Source organism: Podarcis liolepis, assembly GCF_965112155.1.
Source record: "Podarcis liolepis genome assembly, chromosome: 1".
In the NCBI taxonomy this organism is placed as follows: Eukaryota; Metazoa; Chordata; class Lepidosauria; order Squamata; family Lacertidae; genus Podarcis; species Podarcis liolepis.
The window spans coordinates 110,742,708-110,758,945 of NC_139554.1; the positions used below are offsets into that span (position 1 = coordinate 110,742,708).

The 16,238-nt window shown below is 42.3% G+C and overlaps 1 protein-coding gene across 1 annotated transcript in view; it reads right to left on the bottom strand.

Moving 5' to 3' along the window:
- Positions 1-847: 847 nt before the first annotated feature.
- Positions 848-16,238, bottom strand: part of ITGAV (integrin subunit alpha V) — a 66,719-nt gene continuing 51,328 nt past the window's right edge. Inside the window, exons 24-30 of the mRNA XM_083495997.1 lie at positions 16,021-16,126; positions 15,102-15,260; positions 14,433-14,546; positions 11,165-11,278; positions 10,961-11,071; positions 9,599-9,721; positions 848-7,919 (exon numbers count right to left, since the gene is read on the bottom strand). Of these exons, the coding sequence (XP_083352123.1) occupies positions 7,824-7,919; positions 9,599-9,721; positions 10,961-11,071; positions 11,165-11,278; positions 14,433-14,546; positions 15,102-15,260; positions 16,021-16,126 (823 nt within the window). The 3' untranslated portion in view covers positions 848-7,823. The remainder of the gene's footprint in view (positions 7,920-9,598; positions 9,722-10,960; positions 11,072-11,164; positions 11,279-14,432; positions 14,547-15,101; positions 15,261-16,020; positions 16,127-16,238) is intronic.

Consider the following 16,238-nt stretch of genomic DNA (forward strand, 5'->3'; position numbering starts at 1 on the left):
GACTAGATTACTCTTGTGGTCCCTTCCAACTCTACAATTCTGATTTTAAGTCTTCTTTGGCCAAGGAAGTTTTCACTGAGGAAGAATAGCAGATATTTGGCTAAACAACTGAGTTACCTTCCAGCAGAAAAAGCTGAAGGATTTCATGGTGAAACAACACCTATGAAATTGTGAATATTGTCTCCTTTCCTCTTACTTAAATCAAATGGCTGCTGACTCCTAATGTCGTGAGCAAACTGGGGCAATTGGGCATGTGCAGGAAAAAAAGGGGCACCAGGACAGCCGATAGCCAAGGAACTAGTGTAAAACTGATGCAGATAGGCTTGGTTTACAGTGGGGGGGGGGGACCTGTGCTTTTGAAGGAAGGGACTTACTTGCCTGCAATGCTGCTGAGTTAATAACAAAGCAGATGGAGACTGGCTATAAAGAGGTCAGCCATGATTTTGTACAAGATCTTGGTACCCCTAAAGTGTGGGGCCTGGTTTGCCACTGCCCCCCGCATATGGATCCTACCAACCAAAGTGTTGGTAAGCTTACTTCATCCAATTCCCTGGAACTTCATATTCTTAAATAATGTTCTCTTTGCATGCCTTATTAGAGCTGGTCTGTTGTAATGTTCAGTGTCTATAGGCCTGCATCATAATAGCACAATGAACATTATTTTCCCCAACCACTTAACTAACACCCATGCACCAGTTTGACTAGCTTTTGCTACATTAATGTAATGCATTAGTCCTGGGCAGTCCCACCAGCTAGTTTTATATCAGGAGAAAATGCAAAGCAATTTTGCGAATGTGAAGTCGTACATATCCTGATATTTGTGTTTTGCAAATAAATCCAAAGGACAGAGTGAAATAAGTATTTTATTCATCAACGAACAAAGAAACATTAGTTATCCTACTATTTACATTAAATATTTCTTCAATTGATTTATGCGAACAATTTAAAAATATATCTGACTTTCTTTTCCAAGTGTTTTAACTTCAGTGGATTTGTGGATTAAGGGATGGGCAATGTAGTAAGTCAAGTAATACAGCTAATGTATCTCCTATAGGGTCTCTTTACAGCTGCTGTGAGTGACAACAATGATTTGTTTTATTTGTCTTCAACATTTAAAATACTATTAATTCACAGAACTTTTATAAGGCTTAAAGTTAAGTGCTGGTGGATTTTATTTATTGCTTTTCCAAATGCTTTTTTTAAAATTCCTGAGCATTAACAGTGTGACCATCCTGTTCATGCACAGTCAAACCCAGTTACACATCTGATGTTTCAATGTATTGTTATTTTTTTTAAGGAAACATATACTCTTATTTCTAAGAGAAAGTCTAAAGTGCATTGAAGACTTCCGCCAAATAAATACACAGAAAATATTTTAGGATGCATCTACAACAGCACCTACAATTCCCAGGATTCTTTGGGGGAAGGAATGACAGTGAAATTGGAGTAACAGATGCAGGTTTATGGCATAACATATATTATTTCAGCCTATATCCTATGGAATCACAAATAGTAAATTAAAGTGGGTTGTGAGACATCTGAAAAGAAATGTTTGTGTGAGATGTTTAGATAAACAGACTGATGGGCTGAATAGCACTGCAGCGTCCTGAGACAAGAGGGCACATCGTAACCAGAAATTCATATTAGCAAAGTGCATTTATGATATAATTAAGAAAAGGTCTCAGTTGTGTGGTAGCTACACTGCCAATCATTGGTTTGTTTAGAAAATGACCCACGTGTTTCACAAACAATAAATCACTACATATATATATATAAATTAGGAAATGGTGAAATAAAATACACATTCTAAACATCAAGACCACAAACTTAGGCTGGAATCCAAAGATTTATCTTAGTCTTGTGCTTACCCCATTGGGATGTTTTACTTTTATTTTTGCCTAACAACCCTCCACCCCATGAGAGATCATAAATTGCTTTTGCCTCTCCTTTGTCATATTAGCCAGATGTTACAGACAACTCCCTGTCTCCTACCCCAGTTCACTGTAATGTCTAGGCCAAAGATGGAGAATCCAGGGCCCTCCAGATGTTGTGGGTCTTCAAGCAACATAATGGTCATGGACGATGGGAGTTGTAGTCCAACAACATCTGGAGCACTATAGGTGCCCCACCTGTGGTATAAATAGAAACACAGTACAGTGATGTGACATAATTGCACTGTGTTGTGCCTCACCTAATTCATTGTTGGCCAGCTGGGGCAAAGCAGAGCACAGTACAATAATATAATACCATGTGTGTCTTCAGACATTGCAAGGAAGCTCTGGCAATGCTGTTCTTATAATGTCTAGTTAATCCCCGAGTTTGAAAACTCAGCTGTGCAGCATGAAGGACTGTCTAAAGAAACAAACAAATTAAGCACCCTTAGATGAATGGATATTTGGGTTCAGGCCATAGTCTCTCACTGGTTACTATTAGTGTTAAGTAAAATGTGTGTTACTTATGTGTGGTGGGTTAATTTATGTTGAATTGACATGGAACATTATTGTAAGGTCAGTATATTTAGAGGAATAAATGTTTGACACAATAGTTGCACTGTACTATCAGCTCAGTAACAGTACAGTCATTATTTTACTTGCAAAAGTTATAAAAAACTAAATAAGTTTGCAACTAGCAAACTTTGCTAACGTACGCGGTGTGTCGCCCAATGTGGGCAATCACATTTCTAGAGCAATTATACAGACAAGGAGGCTGCAAACCTAAGTATTCTTACTAGTGAATACGTTCTGCTGAAAGCAATGGAGCTTACTTCTGATTAATCCTGTGGGTGATCATAATACTATCTAGAGCAGTTACATAGTCACTGAGGTTGCACACCTAAGCAGTATTATTAGTGCACAGGTTCTACTAAAAGCAGTGGGGGTTAGCTATGAGTAAACCTACTTAAACCTGCAAGGTCAGTTTAGTATATTTGCTCTCTGCCCTGCTGACCTCTGGGAGACAATATATGCTACATTCATCTCAGGCCAACATGTGTGTGAGGTGCCACATTTTATGCTTGTCCTGGGCTTGGCTGTATTCTGTAGCAACGAGACATAGGGAAAAGACAAATGGAAGAGGCTGACTTTCAGAGAGCCCATAAGATGCACTAAAGTACTTCCTCTCTAGGACCCTGGAATTCTTTATGCAAGTAAAAGAAAAACCCTAAGTGGAATGAGTATATAAATGCATGTTCAACATCAGTGATGACTTGCATAACTATAAGAGATATTGTGTATGAAACGGAAAGTGGAGTTTTCTGCCCAGAAAGTGTTTTGGCTCCCCCCACCCCACCTCTGCAAATATTTTCAACTGAAGCAGTTCATACATACTGGGTTAAGTTCACGCATGCTCGTTGAGTGTATTATATTTGCACATGGATATTCCACTTCAACTTCACACACACAACATTCATAACATAAAATCACTTGATACTGCCTTTGAAATAGCCATCACAGGTCATGCAGGACAGATAGAGGTTTCCGTATGACCTTAAACTCATTTAAAATAAATAAATAAAATTGGATGTCCTGTGACATTATGTAACAAACCTGCGAATGTGAATGAATTTTAAGTGACTGGAGATATGCGCAACAGGGACAGAATGCCCCGACAGAATTACAGCATCTGGTTTTTCCTTAGTGAGGCCTGTATATGTTGATAATTTGGCAAGGAATTAATTAAAACTGGTTATAAAAGATGAATTGCATTTGATTATTATTATTTTTTAAAAAAAGAGCAGCGAACTCAGAAAAAAATCATGCCCCATTCCCAGCCCGTTGATTCAGTTATAATAACATTACATTCCGTTAAATAATTCAATCAACTCAGTACCTCTCAGAATATGCTATGAAAATGAAGCAGTGGTACACCAATATTAAAGCATAAATGCATTATGGACAGATAGATACCAGGTCTATCGGCAATAGAATGACAGTGTCTTATGAAGAATGGGTGGTTGGTTTCTGGAAGGGATTTTTACGAAGAGATCACACAGCTCTGTTGATAAGAGCATGAGACTCATAATCTCTGGGTCAGGGTTCCAGCCCCATGTTGGGCAAAAGATTCCTGCATTGCAGGGGGCTGGACTAGACAGCGCTTGTGGTCCCTTCCAGCTCTACAATTCTATGATTCTATGGTTTGTTCTAATGCTGTGTATAATAACTTTGAAGGAAATATCACACTATATAATTCCACTTTGTATTTTTAAAAAAGCGGTTGCCTATACATAGTTCATTTGATTATTAGGGAGTCCTATATTAGTGATGGGACGCAGGTGGCGTTGTGGTCTAAACCACTGAACCTAGGGCTTGCCGATCGGAAGGCTGGTGGTTCGAATCCCCGCAACAGGGTGAGCTCCCATTGCTCGGTCCCAGCTCCTGCCAACCTAGCAGTTCGAAAGCACGTCAAAGTGCAAGAAGATAAATAGGTACCGCTCTGGCGGGAAGGTAAACGGCATTTCCGTGCGCTGCTCTGGTTTCGCCAGAAGCGGCTTAGTCATGCTGGCCACATGACCCGGAAAAATAGTCTGTGAACAAATGTCAGCTCCCTTGGCCAGTAAAGCGAGATGAGCACCGCAACCCCAGAGACATTCGCAACTGGACTTAACTGTCAGGGGTCCTTTACCTTTACTATATTAGTAAAGGTACCTTTACTATAATTAGTGACAGATATGCTTGGGCAAAAAAGCACTGATGTTGCAACATAATGCCTCTCAAATTACGAAACCTCTATCACACACCCCTAACACTACACAGAACTGAAAAACCCAGTGCTACCTTTACATCTTTAATTAATGCATTTTTGTCAGTTTTCTAAATCTTGTTGTTTTCAGATATTTAAATTTAAAGATGTCAAAACTCCCAACACCACTGGGTTGCAGCTGTTAGCTGTGGGAGCACAGGACTACATCTGCTTGTTCACCGAGTTACGTTAAGCTGCAGATAAAAGAAATTCAAATTTCTAGTTAATAATATAAATTGGCAGATTGCTAAACGATATACCACTCGGAAATTTATGCTTTTGTAATACAGCACACCAGGATGTGTCTATTCAGCAATGAACTTGATTGATAACTCACTCTGGGTTGCAATTCTGTGCACACTTACCTGACAGTAAGCCCCATAGAACAGAACGGGACTTACTTCTGAATAAACATGCATAGGATTGTACTGTTAAGAAGGATACTTTCAGTAACAGCTATGTCTAGATACAGGCCAAAAGAACCACAAGGCCAGGAAAAAACATTTATCTCTTATCATAACCATATTTGCTTCCAATTAAGCTGACTGAAGTGACAGGACATAACCATTTGGTTTTGGTTTGGGGAGGGGTAGTGTTCTTTGTACATTTTGATACATAGGCTTTTGCTGTGTACAAAATATATATTCTTCATGAAAAAATTATTAAGTATAAAATGCTTAATATATTTCATTTTGCCTACTTCTGTGACATTCTTTCCTTTAAAAATATTTACATACAGTACAAATTCATTCATTTGAATGGTCTAGGAGGGGATATCCAAGAAAAAAGAGATTTGGATAAACTAGAGTACTATTTACAAAGTGTTGCAGTGTCATTGGCCCTTATGGAAGAACACACTGTGTATGTGGCAAAGCAAAACTATCCAATAACTCAGGGTGGAAAGTGGAAACTGATACAATCTGTTGTGTTTTGCAGTTGCAGTTCGTGCTTATCAAACAATAGCCTCTTTCAGTATGGCATTTGTATGGAAAGTGCTACTTTGAGCCCCATAGAAGCAATTGTCTTCTCTTTATTTTCTTAAGCTTAGTTCACACCTGCATGCTCATCACTTGATAACTTGCCTGTATGAAAGGGCCATCAGATCTGGCACCATGGCATAGATACAGCTCTATTTTTCCAGTTGCTCCTAAGTTCACAAATTCAGCTAACCGTCATCGAGTACAGTAATCAATATCCCCCCAAAATCAAATGATGTGCATACATGTGGTGCACTAGGCCCGAGATAAACACTAAAACTTAAGTCCCTTTGTATTTTTCCTCTCACAGAAAATAGAGATGATTTTAAACATAAATCAGCAATTCAGAACCACATCGCTTTGATAAATCGACCTCATTTCCCAATTTTGGTAGTTCATCTACGTGGCACACAGTTGCTCTCATAGTCCGCATTTTTTTATTTCTGCAACTAGGCATATCCTTCCCATTAAATGTACTTACAATACCCCATTTTAGAAAAAGGTAGAAGCACCTAAGACCAAACCTTCCAATTCAGCTTCATATTTGCCTTCTTGTGTATTATCGCCTCAGTGGTCACTCTTCTCCAGGAAAGCTCTCCATGAGAGCTCTTTTAATACCTGGCCAACCATCTACACTGAGGTTTCAGCTTCCTTCCATAGATCAAATCCTGGCAATGATCCCAGAAAGAGTGAAGGTACAGTCGACATCCTCTGAAATCCCATTCATTAAAACTGCCCTTTAAGGCTCTTTCCTGCTTAACAACATGCATCCTGCGAGCTGTTCAGAATAAAATGCTTTCCCTCCATTACTCCACTGCTTTCCTCTATGACAATTTTTTTTTAACTTCCTGGCAAATGCAACCGTGAGGGGATCCCACTTGAGACAGCATGACACTGCCACTTAGTATCTTCACTGGGACATGCTCAGCACAGCATGTCTGCTACCACCGTCTGTCAACTTACTTGTACAAACAGGATTCCTTCTTTACATGTCTAAGGGTCTGATCTGTACAGACCCAGAGCAAAGCCAAGATCTAGAGCGGGGTGTGGCCTTCTGAACTCTTCGGTTTTCAACTTTAGGCTGCAGGTAAGAGCTGGAAATTGTGAGACACATCTGATGAAGGCTTCTGGTGGGCTTGTAAGAGGTTACAATTCCAATTCATCTAAGCACCATTTTCTTCACTCCCTCTATTTCCTCTTCTTGCTCATCCTCCAACAGCCTAGTTTTGCTAGAAATAATTCCGTTTTGTTTCAAAACTTGCATTTTGAAAGCAGAAGTAAAATTATGCATAGTAAGGTCAAGCAGATATTCTTAATTATTTTTATAATATATTGTGAATGAAGAATTTCCATTTCCTTGTATAGGCTTTGAATTTTCTGAAGTGCGGAAAAGTTATGAAAGGCTAGAAAAGTTATCAGAAGTCTGGTGCACAAACCAATCATTTCCCAGAGTATGGGTATATTAGTGTCTAGGAAAAGGCTGATGATCTCTCATAAATATTAGGAAACCGAAATAAATCTTTTGCATCTACGAAGTGGACAGTGATTCCTGAAACGGGTACCGTACAGTTGTCTTCTATGGCGAACTCACTGAAAATCATATAACTGGAGCAGAACATTGTACGTTTTGTCGATTTAAATGTTTCTGGTTTGAAAATGTAGTGGCAAGTTAAGTACTTCTAAGGATTGGTGAGTACCGTGGAATGGTCCAGGCCAGACAGTCTTCAATTAGTGTACACACAGTTCATTAAACGGATGTAGTAGTTGCAGGTCTTCAAACTCTTGCTAGCAGTTCAAGTTGTACCAATCAACACATTTTATGCCTTTAGCCTTCCGGAGCCGGATAAGCAAGGCTGTGGCACTAAAAATATGCTCATCAGTGCACATGTATTAGTCACGTATGTGAACAGGATTAAATAGGAGGGAGGCTAACATATTGCTCTCATTTTGCAATTAACCTCTGACTACTGTAAATGCCAGAAGACACCTGCAGTGCAATTCTAGACAGTCTGTCCCTCAAGGCAGAAAAAATACACATTTTTTTTTTTTAAAAAAGGAAGTTGTTGACCATTCTGAACCTTTTGGTAAATGACACAGCTAAAACACTGCTTAGGCCTCTGATGTCCCTTCTCCATTTTCATGCGGCTGCAGCTGTTCCCTTTCTTGTTCTTCCTGAGGTGGCCGCACACGCTTGAAGAAACCCACCTGTGTTGTAGGGAGAAAGGAAGGAAATACAATGCACATTGGGAGCGACATGGGCATTATCTCTGCCCATAAACACCCCTGGGCCTCACTCATGGGGGTATCAAAATAGTTAAGGCATCCCCACAACAGCTAGACAAATGCAGCCCCCAATTTCAAAAACATTTTACCATGCGCACAGACTCCGCATACGTGCATGGGACTTCCACATGCCACGCTACTGTTGTTACACACACAACATCCACATACATAGCCTAGTTGACCCAGCACATCAACAGCACTTTAAAGATCTATTTACTGCTGAACCTCTTGCCACCAGCAGAACTCAGCCAGGCCTTCTGCAATAACAGATCTTTAAACATCTGGATGCAGATCTTAAGCAGCCAAGTCACTGTTACTATTTTAAAACATTTAAGTATTTCCCATGCAAGCTCCTGTTCTGTGAGGTTGGACTGAAAACTGGTATAACTAATACTCTGAGTAAGCAAACCTGTAAAAGGGCTGGGGAAGGTCCATTTTAATCAACTAGAACCAGAGCTCTCACAGCCGACTGCTACAGAAATCTCAAAGGCTGCATAACATGTTTCCTTCTTTTCCTTGTGTTTATCTGAAGCTGCAGCTAAATCGACAAACTCCCTGTTCTTCTACCTGTTTTCTGCTTTCATGTGATTGTGCACGTGTACCTCTACAACCATGTTGAATGCCCCAAAAGATTACTCATCCGATTTCTGTCTTTGGCTACTGGATTTCTGGCTTTGATTTCCAAATATTTATACGGAACACAAAAGGTAAGTCAATTTAGAGGAACAGGGGAACCTTCGGCTATCTTTAGGCTTGGTAGAGGTCCCAGTTAGACAGTTTCCCCAATCCACAGCCTTTTGCCCCGCACCTAACATCAAGTGTAGGGCATATACTGATGTTGCTGGGATGTGCACTACAAAGTGCCCTACTGAGAACTTTCTAATGCAGCCAATCAACAGGCTGGCAGAGAAAATAGGTCCATTTTAACTGAAACCAGACCTGTCTGCAAACAAAAAGGGCACATTCTTTGTGCCCATCAGCTGATCTCCTTTGCGGGTATACTGCCAGTACCCATCAGTGGATTTGTGCTCAGTGATTCCGCTCTGGAGAGGTCATCTTGGGGGATTGACAGGTGGTCAGCCCCACCCATCTTTCAAAGTTTCTTTGTGGCAGAGGTAAGGATCTGGCCCACTGACTGGATCCAGTTCCCAACCCATGATTTAGAGCAGCCAGCCTTTCTCAACCTTGGGTCCCCAGATGTTTTTGGCCTACAACACCCATCATCCCTGACCATTGGTCCTGTGAGCTAGGGATTATGGGAGTTGTAGGCCAAAAACATCTGGGGACCCAAGGTTGAGAACCACTGATTTAGAGGCTTGTTCCCCCTAGGTTGAACCTACTCAGCAATAAGCTCCACCAAGTTCAATGGGAGCTAATCACAGACGAGTATAGGAATATGCACTCTGAAAAGTACCATAGAACAATAAAATGAGCCAGGATAGCTCAGTAGGTTAGAGCATGGTGCTGATAAGGCCAAGGTTGCAGGTTTGATCCCCATATGGGACAAATGCATATTCCTGCATTGCAGGGGGTTGGACTAGATGATCCACAGGGTCCCTTCCAACTCTACAGTTCTATGATTCATTAAAGACACCACTTACCCTGTACATTATAAAGACTAGAAGTGCCAGAAGTAATAATCCTGCTAAGACGGCTAGTATGATTACCCAGACTTGCACAGTCATGGGTGCTGGCTGAATACCCCACAGGATATTCGTGGTAACCTAAAGAGGAGGAGATGACAACATAATTTATAGAGAAACAATGTACAGCATTGGAGGGATATGCTTTGGAAATTCTTCATGATTCACTTGCATGTGGCACACTAGTGGGCAGAAACAAACACTGTTCAACGAAAGGGAAGGAGCAAGGTTTCCCTGGCCTATGTTTGTGTGTATGCTGTGATTTGGCAGGAGCAGAATCTGACACTGCTTGCCGAATTGCTCGTAAGATAAAGGTAGCTTCTGGTCGGAAGATGATCGCATAGCTTCACTGGCTTGGATTTTGAGTTTGCTCCCACTGATGGGAATATGCTTGCGTGGTATTCACTCACAGGATACTTGATGGCAGAAGTGGGAGAGGCAAGCTTAATCAGTACCCTCCTTTGCCCTGCAGCCCCTTGCACCCTCTGAAAATCTGCTGTGGAGGTTTGGAGGAATCTCCGAATCGCCTCCCCGCTACTTGAGCAAAAGCCTTCCATGAACAGAAGTACAGTCATACCTTAGGAGTCAAACAGAATCCGTTCTGGAAGTCCGTTCGACTTCTAAAACATTTGGAAACCAAAGCGCGGCTTCTGATTGGCTGCAGAAAGCTCCTGCAGCCAATCAGAAGCCACAAAGCCCTGTTGGACGTTTGGCTTCCAAAAATAGTTCGCAAACCAGAACAGTCACTTCTGGGATCAAAACAATTGAGAACTAAGCTGTTTGAAACCCAAGGTACGACTGTAGTCCTTCCATTTGGGGAAGCTTGTTAGGGCCAATTAAACACCACCGAAGCCTCCATGCTGTCTAGCTTAATATTGCTGGCTTTGATGGTGATAAATCTGCTGAAGTTCAGGGCTGCAATCTTGTGCACATTTACATGGAAATAAGCCTCAATAGAATACATATGTCCTAGGTAAACATGCACAGGATTGGGTCTGCAATTGTGTGATTAGTCAATTGCAATGCAATGGGCTGGCTCCGAGTTCTGCGCCAATGCTATTCTGTATGCCAGGGCCAGACATGAGCCCATTCTGGAGCAGCAGTGTGAAGGCCACATCTAAAGCTTTTAATTGAAGGCTAAAATTTAATTAAAAGCTTCAGCAGCATGCGATAAAACTGAATGAGCCCAACAATCCACGATTTAATATAGGACAGTAAAAACATTGGAAGCAGATCAGATGCGTGTTTCATTTTGACAACTCTTTTCAGCTTAATTGTGTTGCCCTGGGTCGCGCTAATTTTGAATATCAAATAGCTTACTATTGTAGAATTGTGGACATCTTCGGGAAAGGAAAGATTCTTGTAAGGGAACTCGATAACGCTGAAGGAAGCGGATGATTTGAGAGAATAGGAGTGGTTCTGGTTTTCTTTCTGTGATGGGAATGATAAGAAAGAAAATGTCAAATTAGAACCCATATTATTCAGGGGCAGGCAGATGTCGTAGAAACAGCAATGGATGCTTACGTTCATGAAAGTCTGAGTCCAAAGGCGAGATTTTAAATACAGAATTGCCGTCTTCTCCCTCTCTAGGCGACCCACTTGGCAGAATATCTTTAAACATTCTGCAGTTCCGCAGCCCTAAGGTTAAAACAATAGGAGAGGAAGAGCTGTGCATGAGTTTTCAGATGTTATGTTCAAAGCAAACTGGTACCACAGAGCTATCCATGCTTCCATTTACTTATTGATTTACCGTATTTTTCGCCCTATAGGACGCACTTTTTCACCTCCAAAAATGAAGGGGAAATCTGGGTGCGTCCTATGGGGCGAATGCAGGCTTTCGCTGAAGCTTGGAGAGCGAGAGGGGTCGGTGCGCACCGACCCCTCTCACTCTCCAGGCTTCAGCAAGCTATCAGCAAGCCTGGGGAGCCTGCGGGAGTTCCCGCAGGGCTCCCTAGGCTGTGGATAGTAGCCTGCTGCCCGGAGCACGGGGCGCCCTGAAGCAGAGCGCCTCGCCGCCGGGCAGATATCTGCAGTCGAGGGAGCCCCGCGGGAGGTCCCGCAGGGCTCCCTCAGCTGCGGATAGCAGCCTGCTTCCCGGAGCGCGGGGCGCGCTGAAAGCAGAGCGCCTGGCGCTTTGGGCAGACATCGGGCAGCCCCACAAGCTCGGGGGACAGCAGGGAGGCGCAGCGCCGCCATCCTGCTGTTCCCCGACCTGGTTTGGATTCCCCGACCTGGTTTTGGGGGGGAAATAAAGGGGAAAAAATTTCCTTTATTTCTCCCCAAAGAAACTAGGTGCATCCTATGGGCCAGTGCATCCTATGGGACGAAAAATACGGTATTTCTTATGCTTTGGATCCACCTCCTGAGAGCTGCTTGTAATGCTGTTATTACTACAATGGTGACCTAACATGTTTGGTGGTGTAACAACTACTACACCTTGCTTGGGCACCACTGCAGCGAGACTTTGAATTACGCTGCTGGTGACTTGTGTGATATTCATACCAAATGTTGAAGTTTGGGTAAAGGGAGTAAAGTGTGAATAAAAAGCATATGCTCCTGAACCATTTTTAGCTAGATCTCCCTGGCTAAATTTACCTACATACATTTCCACTACAGCATTCACCAAAATGTCTGGGAACTAACAGCAACTTGTTTTCCCCTGAAGATGTTTATTTCATGTAAGCAGACTGGCATGAAACGACATTTCTGCCTGTTATCTCATTCCCTTTTCTGCTCCAGTTTCTTCAGCTAGAGAACAGACTGTCAAAGCTACCCTGGATGCTTCAAAGAAACAGCAAGAAGAAATCTCATGTGTTCTTGTTCTTATTCTTATTCTATTCAATGAGATTTCTTCCAGCAAAAATATTATTAGCTCAACAATGGAAGCAAGAGGAAATGCCAACAAAAGAAGAATGGCAAACAAAATTGATGGACTATGCTGAAGGAAGTCTTAGGCTGTGATAGCCAAATATTTGTTATGTTGTTTTGGAGTTGTTATGTTGGAAAATTTGTGCAAAATCCAATAAAAATTATATATAAAAAAAGAAAAAGGAAATCTCATGTGTTGCTTGCGCCTCCTCTATCCATGTTTCCAGGTCTTATCTATTGCTGTGGGTGGGGAAAGATGAATGTTCCATGAATGAGGGCACTTAAGATGAGATGTGGACAGATGTGGAAAGAGAGAAGAAACAGAAATAGTTCCATCAGTATAGGATGGAATTATTTTTTGTCGTGACACCATGGAAATTCAGAAAGCAATTTTTTTAAATGGCGATTTTTTTCATGAACACACCTGTGCTCTGTGATTTCATGCGCATACAGTTCCAAGCAAAATTAAGGTGGAGAAGAACAAGGGTGCCTTTTTTGGGTGTGCTTTCCTTTTCATCATACCTACAATAATAAAGCACCTTTTGGACACAGGAGGCAGCACCCTTGAACTGTGAAACCACAAGGTACAAAGGTAAGTCATCAGCACATGATTTTGAGAATCCCATTGTCCTTGACTTTTCCATTCCTGGAAAGGCTTGGAACAATGAGTTATTTGTCAAGCTGGCAAATCAGTTGTAGAGGTTTGCACCTCGTATATCACAGGCATCTGAAGTGCAATAAACATGCAGCATTAATCATCTCTCGCTAGGGCCATTAAAATCCAATATTTGCTACCCTGCAGTGGCTGATGTAATGCTGTAACCTCTTCCTCCTGATCATGGGGAAAACATTGCAGCAGCAGCTGCAGGCATGCATGTTGCATTTCAAATTGCCATTGCTGTCACCCAAATGCAGAGAGGATGGGGGAATATGCCAGTGGCAAAGGATGTAGATGTGCACCATTTGTGTGTCCCCCATGTTAGGATTTTGTGGCTCTGGGTTATCTAAGTCATGTGTTCGATTATTCATACCATGCAAAGTATTTACACACATTTAAATGAGTTACACCCATTTATTCTGAGAACTCCAAATGAGCTTAGCATGCTCAGTCTTAATCAGTTGTTCTAGTGGTTATAAATCATTCCGTATAAGGATTTTTCTCAGAGGCATTGCTAGTGGAACACCCCAGGGAACTAGAATTGCAATACTCAGGCTCTAAGAGGTTTTGAATTTGAGAAACGTAACCTAGCAAGCAATATATGCTAAGGTCACTGTAAAACGGCCCTCAGGAATCTTTCATAGAGTCGGTTCCCTTCCAACCTTACAGTGCTTTGAATCCTAGAGCTGGTACAGTCTTGGCTGACCACTTATTGCAACCCCTGGTGGCAACTTCAGCTGGTGTGCAATTTACAACCAAACCAAAAACAGTGCCTGCAAAAGAAGAGGTGCAAAGTTGCAGAGTGGTGTCTGCAACGATTTGGATTCTGCAACCCTGCTTAATTCACTGGGCTCCTTCAGAAAGGGAATTTAGATAAAAACCCCATGTAATTTGCAGATTTAAATAGTGCTGAGCCAACACACCTGGCACTATACACCTAGAAACATCACTACATTACATAGGTACCATATAGCAGGTCTCTACTCATCAAAAAGCATCCAATCAGTTTCGATCTCCAGTGAGTAAGGCAGTAGAGCCTCGGCACCTTTACCTAAAGACAGAGGCAGGCTGCCAAAGGTTTGGGCAACCATCCCACCAGCTTGCTCACCTCTTTTCTCAGAGTTTCCCTAACCAATCTGTCCATCATGGTCAATCACGGCTATGCATCTATATCAGAATTTGCTTTACAGAGCAATCCCTTGGGACACATGAAGCATACCTAAGATTCTCAAACTTTTCTCAAACAAACCAATAAACAGACATTACCAAAGTTTGTACATCTCCCTCAGCTGCGCTTAGGTCCCTTCGGTTGACATTGTGACTGCGGCTATCTCCTCCATTCGTTGTTTCATTCTTTTCATCTTGGTGAGGCGTTGACATCTACAGCATCAAGAAGGGTTCGATTATCAGTACGGATTGGTGACACATTCCTAAACACTTTGTGGATGGGTGAACAGCATACATTGGAAACTGAGAGCGATAAACGAGATACCAAAAAGCCCATGGCCATTTTGAAATGGTCACTTGCCCTGTCCACATTCAGGGAACTGCTGTTGTCAAGTGAGCCCACAAGGGGATGGGCTGGTTAGGGAGTGAAGTGACTTCAACCAGATCATTAGTGGGGAAGGTCTATGCTGCTGAGAAAATGAGATGAGAGTATGTTTGCATCATCACCCTCCCAAGGTCACTTCATTTCTCACTGTACCTCTCTTCTCTAACGAATTCGCTCAACATTTGCACAGAAGAACCTCTTTGCCCAAGCATTTGGGCAGATACAAGCTAACAACTGCTGGATTCCCCCCTGCCCCTTTTGATGACAATGAAGTTGAATATTCTTTAGCATTATAACCATTAACAATGATTTGTATTGCTTTAAACATTCAAGACAGATGGATTGCTCAGTACACGGAATATCTGAAGATGCTTTCGACTTACTTTAATTTTTAGCGGGTTAATCTCCATATCGGAAGTGCAGTTCATGGGGCCTTCAATTTCATATTCCATAATATACAACAGGGTGTTGTTGTTATACTTGTAAGGCCACTGAAGATTGAGCATCACTTTGCTGACAGCACTCGGGCCATTGTTTCTGAGCTAGTGAGAGGCAGGAGAAACAAATGACCACGAAGAACGATGCTATTTTCACTCTTGCAGTACAATCCTATCCCCTCCTATGGCTATTGTGGCATATGCCCCAACAGCTTGTCTGTGGGCATAGCCAGGCAGTCCTATGCTATTTTAAAGGCCATCCAGATGTTGATGGACTACAACTCCCCTCATTCCTGACCACCGCTCATGTTGGCTGGGGATGATAGAAGCTGCAGTCCAATAGCATCTGAAGGGCCAACATCAGGTGGACCACAGCAAATCCCTCTGCTCTTACCTATCTCAAAGCTGTGTGACATTGGTTCAGAACTGAGCCACTTGCCACTACAGATGTTAGAACGGAAAATCCCGCCCCACTCCTCAGGTCTCCAAAAGCCCTTGTGTAACGCTTTTGTAATACATATTTGTTATGTTAAATACCGCCCAAAGGTTGTAAAGCACCTGGCAGGCTACAGTACAGTGACTCATGGGTTGTGTTTGGCTTGGCAGGTAACACATTTTTCAGGCATGCTCTTACGTCTTTCTGTTCTGTTTCTGGGGGAGAGAGGAGGGTAGAAGGGTGGTCTGGGTACCATAAATGCATGAACACACCATGACATGTGACATCCCTGCATACAGTACTAAGCTGCCTGGTGGACCTCACTCTGCAGCCCACAAGGCCATCTGATTAGTTTGCCATTCTGGCCAGAGGTAAGGCATGATTCTAGCAGGCATGGCCTTCTGGTTACAGCCTTGAGCACAGATTTACCTCATAGATGTGTTGAACCAGAGGACCGATGTCATCCTCTGTTTCTGGATTCTCCTTGGGTTGCCAATTAGGAATTGGGAGAAAAAGATGATCCGGAGAAGAAATCCTAAAATTACACAAGGAGCGCACAATAACCACCAGGCACCGTGAGCATGCAGCAGAAGCCGAGTAATTGTGAAATGAAGGAAATAAGGCACTAGCTAAAATGGCACCAAGGC